At 37.5% G+C, this 7,260-nt stretch overlaps 1 protein-coding gene across 1 annotated transcript; it reads left to right on the top strand.

The window, feature by feature from the left end:
- Positions 1–1,690: 1,690 nt before the first annotated feature.
- On the top strand, positions 1,691–5,232 carry LOC112500092 (receptor-like protein kinase HAIKU2). Its single transcript, XM_025103379.1, has 2 exons — positions 1,691–4,316; positions 4,622–5,232. The coding sequence occupies exons 1-2, from the start codon at positions 1,754–1,756 to the stop codon at positions 4,996–4,998; spliced, it is 2,940 nt and encodes a 979-aa protein (XP_024959147.1). The 5' UTR covers positions 1,691–1,753; the 3' UTR covers positions 4,999–5,232.
- Positions 5,233–7,260: the final 2,028 nt, after the last annotated feature.

Raw genomic sequence — 7,260 nt, forward strand, 5'->3', positions numbered from 1 at the left:
TTACAAATTCAAACATGTAGATTTAATAAGTTGTACTTATGCTTAATCAACTTGCAATCTTGAATTTTAAGTTATATGCATTAATAAGCGATACTTATTGCATAAAAAATAATTTTTAAGAGTTATCGTAAATGCTTTATAATAATGCATCAAATACTGTTTAATGATATATATTACTTGAAATTCAAGATTACAAGTAAATGGTGCATGAGTACGACTCTTAAATATATTTTTTTGATTAACCTGGATATCCAACCCGCTATGCAAGCCGACTAATCCCAGGCGACCACCTGCTTTGCAGATAGCCCAAAGTCACCGCATTTGAACCTCCATGGCCACAAGGGGATTTATATTCCTCCTTGGATTTGAACCTGAGACCTCCTGGTACCTTTGACATTTGGAGTCAAACTCAAACCAATCAGACACCACCCTTGTGGTTTAAATATTCAAATTAGAGACCTAATGAGAAGGAATTGCAGATTTGCAATCATAATCAGGAATCTAAAAATTGGCAAATCTTGGAGGGATAAAATCTGGGCATTGTACTAAATTGCTAAAAAGTTATAATTGTCCAAATGAACTAATTGCTAAAAACACAATAATTGTATTAAAGGACTAAGAGCTTGTTTGTTAGCAACTTAATGAGCTTAATGAGACTCACAACTTATTCAGCCAACTATACACACTACAAAACAAATGACTTTTACCCACAAAAATCACCCAAGAAAATTTTCGTTCGTGATTACCGACGAATCACCACGAAAATAACAATGGTTCCGGTAGAATCCGATGTTTTTCAAGAAAATACTAACGGATCACCCAAAAATACCTAATTAATCCGTCATTGATTTGAGTTCCTCACCAACAATTTACCCACACATTTTTGTGACGGTTGTGACAAATCATCCATTTAGCGACTAATTTCCTAGGGAAAAGTCTATTGGTAAAAGTCTTCAATTTACTAGTGACATGACTGTCTAGTAGTAGCTTAATGATATAGAAAGTACGTTATTGAGTAAACTTTCAGGAGGAAGCTTTACGTAGAATACCAAGTTTTTTTTTTTTTTCCAAACTTACCCCTTCCATTTAAAAATATTCACTCATTTCTTCTATAAAAAAATCCTTCTAAATAATCTTCTCAATCCATACAGATAAATTAATTCATACAAACAACTTTATCCATACATAAATTAAAAATAAAATAAATACATAAATATTAAAACAGCTCCAAAAAAAAATTAGAAGCATCGTTAATGCATGTTTGGACACAAGCTTGGTCAATTAAATTTGGAGTTATTAAAAGAGTAACATAAATTTGGATTTATAAAAGGAAAATAAACCATAAGGGTGGTACCTCATTGGTTTGAGTTTGATTTCAGAGGTCAAAAGTACCAGAAGGTTCCAGGTTCAAATCAAGGAGAAATAAAAATCCGTTTATGGTCACGGAAGTTCAAATACGAAGACTTTGGACTATCTGCAAAACATATGGTCGTATTGGGAGTAGTCGGATCGCATAACGGGTTTGATATCCGGGTTAATTAAAATAAATGGAAATTAAAAAATATCCCGAGAGGGGCGTGTTGGAAGGTTCGTGTTAGATATTGCTTCAAACATGTGAACTTTGAAACTTGTCTACCTGATAACACCAAATGTCTCCTCTTCCGTTCCCACTCCCATTTCCATCCCTGCAAACACGTTTTCACCCAATAAACAATTCTTTCCTCCATCATCTCCTCTTCCTCAGGCCGCCGGCATGTCGTCGGAACCAATCTCCGGCCATCACCTCGTCCTTCTATCTCTTCTTTGCTTGGTATGTCACTCTTCTTCCCAATCTGACCAGCTTCAACCTCTTCTAAAATTCAAATCTGCTCTCTCAAATTCTAACTCACAAGTGTTTAAAACATGGAACGGAGAAACCCCCATCTGCAACTTCACGGGGATTGTCTGTGGTTCTGATGATTCCGTCAAAGAAATCAATCTTTCGCAGCAACAACTCGTGGGGACTCTTCCGTTTGATTCGATTTGTTCTCTGCAATCACTCGAGAAAATCTCTCTTGGAACAAATCTTTTGTATGGTAATATCAGTAACCACTTATCGAATTGCACCCACTTACAGTACCTAGATTTGGGACAGAATTTCTTCTCCGGCGAAGTCCCGGATTTATCTCCGTTAACCCAGCTCAAGTTCTTGAACTTAAACCTCAGTGGTTTTTCCGGGAAATTTCCATGGAAATCGCTCGAAAATCTTACTGGACTTGCTTTCTTGAGTTTAGGAGACAACCCGTTTGATAAAAGTCCTTTTCCTTTGGAAGTATTAAAGCTTCAGAAGCTATACTCTCTTTACCTTTCAAACTGTAGCATTGAAGGGAAAATACCGGAAGAAATTGGAAACCTCACCCTGTTAGAAAGTTTTGAGCTGTCCGATAACTACTTGGTCGGAGAGATTCCGGTGGGAATCACGAAGCTTACAAAGCTTCAGATGCTTGAGCTCTACAACAATGAACTTTCTGGGATTCTTCCGGGTGGGTTCAGGAACCTCGTAAATCTTTCATGGTTTGATGTTTCGAATAACAGTCTTGAAGGTGATCTTTCGGAGTTACGGAGCCTGACTAAAATGGAATCTCTACAGTTGTTTGAAAACAGTTTTCACGGTACAATCCCTGAAGAATTCGGAGAATTCAAATTTCTAACGCAATTTTCGATCTATGATAACAAGTTCACCGGAGAACTCCCTGCAAGAATTGGGTCTTGGGCTAATTTTCAATACATAGATGTATCAGAGAACTTTTTGACTGGTTCGATTCCACCGGACATGTGCAAAATGGGGAAAATGGAAAAGTTTTTGATGCTTGAGAACAATTTCACAGGCGGGTTGCCGGAGAATTATGCCGGCTGCTCTTCCTTGCTTCGGTTGAGAGTGAGTAATAATTCACTTTCCGGCAGAGTTCCAGATGGGATTTGGAGTTTGCCCAATTTAAGAATGATTGATCTTGCACTGAATCAGTTTGAGGGTCAAGTGCCACCAAATATTGGTGAAGCAAAGTCATTGGCACAACTTCTTCTAGGAAACAATCAGTTTTCCGGTGAATTGCCGGAGGAAATAACCAAGGTTACATCTCTGGTGGAAATTGAGTTGCTTTCGAATCAGTTTTCTGGTAAAATTCCATCAAGAATTGGTGAGTTGAAGAAGCTAAGCAATCTACATTTGCAAGATAACATCTTTTCCGGTGCTATTCCGGAGTCTTTGGGTTCATGTACCTCTCTTGATGAGATAAACCTTGCCGGAAATTCACTATCCGATCAAATTCCGGCGAGCCTTGGTTCTTTACCGAGCTTGAACTCTTTAAACCTATCGACTAACAAACTTTCTGGTGAAATTCCGGCGAGTTTGTCATCGTTGAAATTGAGCCTTATTGACTTGTCAAACAACATGTTGATTGGGCGTGTACCGCAGCCTCTCATATTAATGGCTTACAGTGACAGCTTCGCCGGAAATCCAGGGTTATGTGCCGATGGACGTAAAGATCTCCGGCCATGTTCACCGGTTTCTCACAAATCCGGCCAATTAAAAGTTGCAGTATATTGCTTCATTGCTGGTGCTGTTGTGTTACTGTTGTCGTTATCAGGTTTTCTCATCGTAAAGTTACGGCAAAACGACGACAAAAGTCCGATGAATCGGGGGTTTTCATGGGATGTAAAACAATTTCATGTTCTAAAGATTAGTGAAGATGAGGTAATAAGATCCCTAAAACAAGAAAATATAATCGGAAAAGGCGGCTCCGGCAACGTCTATAAAGTCGTTCTGAGATGCGGGGAACAACTAGCCGTGAAACACATGTGGAAGTCCGAACCCGATTCCGGTAGTTGGAGGAGTAGCCGGAGTAGCGCTGCAATTTTACCGAAAGGGAAAAGCCAGTGGCGGGAGTATGAAGCCGAGGTGGCCGCTTTGAGTTCACTTCGGCACATGAACGTGGTCAAATTGTATTGTAGCATCACGAGTGAGGACTCGAATCTATTGGTATACGAGTATATGCCAAACGGGAGCTTGTGGGACCGGCTACATACGTATCAGAAGATCGAGATGGATTGGAATGTTAGGTATGATATCGCCGTGGGGGCGGCAAGGGGGTTGGAGTATCTACATCACGCTTGCGATAGACCAGTGATACATCGCGACGTGAAGTCGAGCAATATTTTGTTGGATGAAGAGATGAAGCCAAAAATATCCGATTTTGGTCTAGCCAAGATCGTGCAAACAGGAAAGGCCATGGATTCGAGCCATGTCATTGCGGGAACATATGGTTACATCGCTCCTGGTAAATTTTATACCATTTCTTTTTATCACCAAATCAATTAATCGGTTTAACCAAAAGGGGTGGTGTCCTGATTGGTTTGAGTTTGGCTCCAAAGGTCAGAAATACCTAGAGATCCCAGGTTCAAATCCAAGGAGGAATAAAAATCTCCTTGTGGCCACGTAAGTTCAAATGCGGTGACTCCGGACTATCTGCAAAGCAGGTGGTCGTCCTGGGATTAGTCAGCTCGCATAACGGGTTGGATATTCAGGTTAATCAAAAAAAAAATTAATCGGTTTGTTTTAACATTATTCCAATTTCTTTTACAGAATACGGATACACATATAATGTAACGGAGAAAAGTGACGTGTATAGTTTTGGGGTTGTGCTGATGGAGTTGGTAACGGGAAAAAAGCCCGTGGAAGCCGAGTTTGGCGAAAACAAGGACATAGTTCAATGGGTTCATAGCAAAATGAGAAGCAAAGAGGATGCGATGGCGTTGGTGGATTGTAGCATCACGAAGGACGCACAAGAGGAGGCGGTTGAGGTGTTGAGCATTGCGGTCCATTGCACGATGAAGGTTCCGGCGTTGAGGCCCTCGATGAGGATGGTGGTGAAAATGTTGGAAGAAATCGAGCCTAAGTCGCTTGCCGAGATAGTAATCGATAAAAAGGGCGAAAACGGAAATTCATATGGTAAAAGCTGATATTTTTTTTTGTGAAGGAATGAGGTGAGGAAAATGTTGAAACGATGATCGTAAAAGTATAATCATCGTTACGTTTTTGTAGTTGTATATTTAAGTTATGTAATTATTGTTTCCGTTGTATCATACGTTAAAAGATTACGTACTTCTACAAAATAATGTACGACTTTCAATAAGTGTAATTTTGCTATGAGGTTTAGTGGAATCTTTAAAGGGACCTTAACTTCGATAAGTTCAGTAATAATCTTTATGATTCATTTTGCTATGAAAATGGTCTCTGATCACTAACGTCGTTACGATCCCTGTTGGAGCGAGGGCGATTTAGTCTTTTTAATTTGTTTTTTCAAATACCATTACTATAATATATAATCTATATATTGTTTTTAAATTATATATTATGGTAGAGTATTTTATTGAATGCAATCATACATTCTTTGAAACTATAATAATAATAATAATAATAATAATAATAATAATAATAATACAAGTTTTTCTTGGTAGAGTCCGTTTGCATGGTCTTTTCTCTCTTTTCAAATGTGGTTTGAATCCCATTTGTATTATTTTCTTAATTTTTAACTTTCAGTTTTAAATTTATTGTCTTTCTGATTTTTTTTTAGAATAAAAGACTTGAACATAAAACCTCACGTAAAAATAACTAAGAATACGATGTTTGGATGATTAGACTCCTGAATGCCAAAAAGTCAAACAAATAATCAAAATGTTGGGATGTTTTAGGCCCATAATGGGTCAAATCATGTGATTGCATGCAAGATTTGGCCACTTTTGACTTTCATTTTCTTGCTACTTTTTTCAACACAAGTTTGGTGAGAACTTAGCATATAGCTTAAATCCAAATGGGTATTTTAGTAAATTCAAACCCTTAACTAGCTTTCAATCGAAATGTCAAAATCAACATGACTTCTAATTTCTAAAGGGGATGTATCATACAATTGAAATGACATGAAGCATAGAATCCTACAAATGTATCCTTTAAATGATAAAGACATCTGTAAAAATACAGAAAAATCATTATAAAATTATATCAACATTATATTCACAAGTCAGCTCACGAAATACCGTTAGACTTTTTTTGACAAGATCCAGATGTAAATACAAATTGTAGTTCACGTGTTGCTTGAGTAAATGTTGATGCGTATAGTTTATGATTTGGTTGAGTAAATCTTTTAAGGGTTCAAAGTGTAACTTATATCCATCAATATCTAGGGATTGTTTGTTTACTCTTAATGATGCCATTAAAAAGGTAAAACTCTGAATCAGTCAGATAAAAGGTTGTTTGACATGTACTTTCAAAGGTCTAAACGGTTCATTATTGTATGATTCGCTCCACCCCACATCCCATTCAGACTACCCTTTCTTTCAAACGATGCTTCATTCTCAATCTCACCATCGATCTCCTCCGTTTCTTCATGTTCAATCACGCACCAGAGACGGGGACGGGGACGGGGGCACCATCAATCTCGATTTCCTCTCACTCTTCACCCCCCCTGCCATTGCCGATTGAAAGAGATACGACTATTTTTCTTCAAATTGGTACCTGTGATTTTACTATTGTTCAAATTGGTACCTCCCAACTGAAAGACGTAAAACCATAATAAAAATTATGTGATTTGAAGATGATGGATATGTTTGTATACAACACATCGTTAATTGTATAAAAGTTAATAGAACTGAAATGGTATAAACACGTTGTATGCAACATTCATTTGAATGATATGTGATTTTAATTTTGAAGGAGAGGATTGTTGAGGCAATGTGTAGGATCCAACAACCAACACGTTTAATCTAACTAATGAACCATGACAAATAGAAATTAAGGTATCTTTATAATTTCATCAGTTAGATTCAACGTGTAGGTTGTTGGGTCATTCACGTTACCTATTTTGTTTTTCAGTCTCGTCCATGTATTGTATTTCACTTTTGAATAATCATAATGGTTTTTCTTTTGTTTTTGATCTGCTATGAAGTTATGTTTGTTTTCAAGCGTCTACACAACATTCGTCCATGTATAAAACGACCTCAAGTATACATGCTTCTAAGAGTTCGCACCACATACTCTTTTTTCTAGTTTATTCTATGTCTTTTTGGTTGATGAACCCTCACCAATAATGTCAATACCTTACAAATGACAACATATAGCAAAGCAAGATTGAAATCCTAACAAATGACAGCATACAACAAATCTCTTATAAGGAGAAAGGATCGTGTAAGAAGGAGAGTTAAGGTAAGAAGCGTAAGAAGGGATCT

This window comes from Cynara cardunculus (genome assembly GCF_001531365.2).
Source record: "Cynara cardunculus var. scolymus isolate 2C chromosome LG 17, CcrdV1, whole genome shotgun sequence".
Classification (NCBI taxonomy): domain Eukaryota; kingdom Viridiplantae; phylum Streptophyta; class Magnoliopsida; order Asterales; family Asteraceae; genus Cynara; species Cynara cardunculus.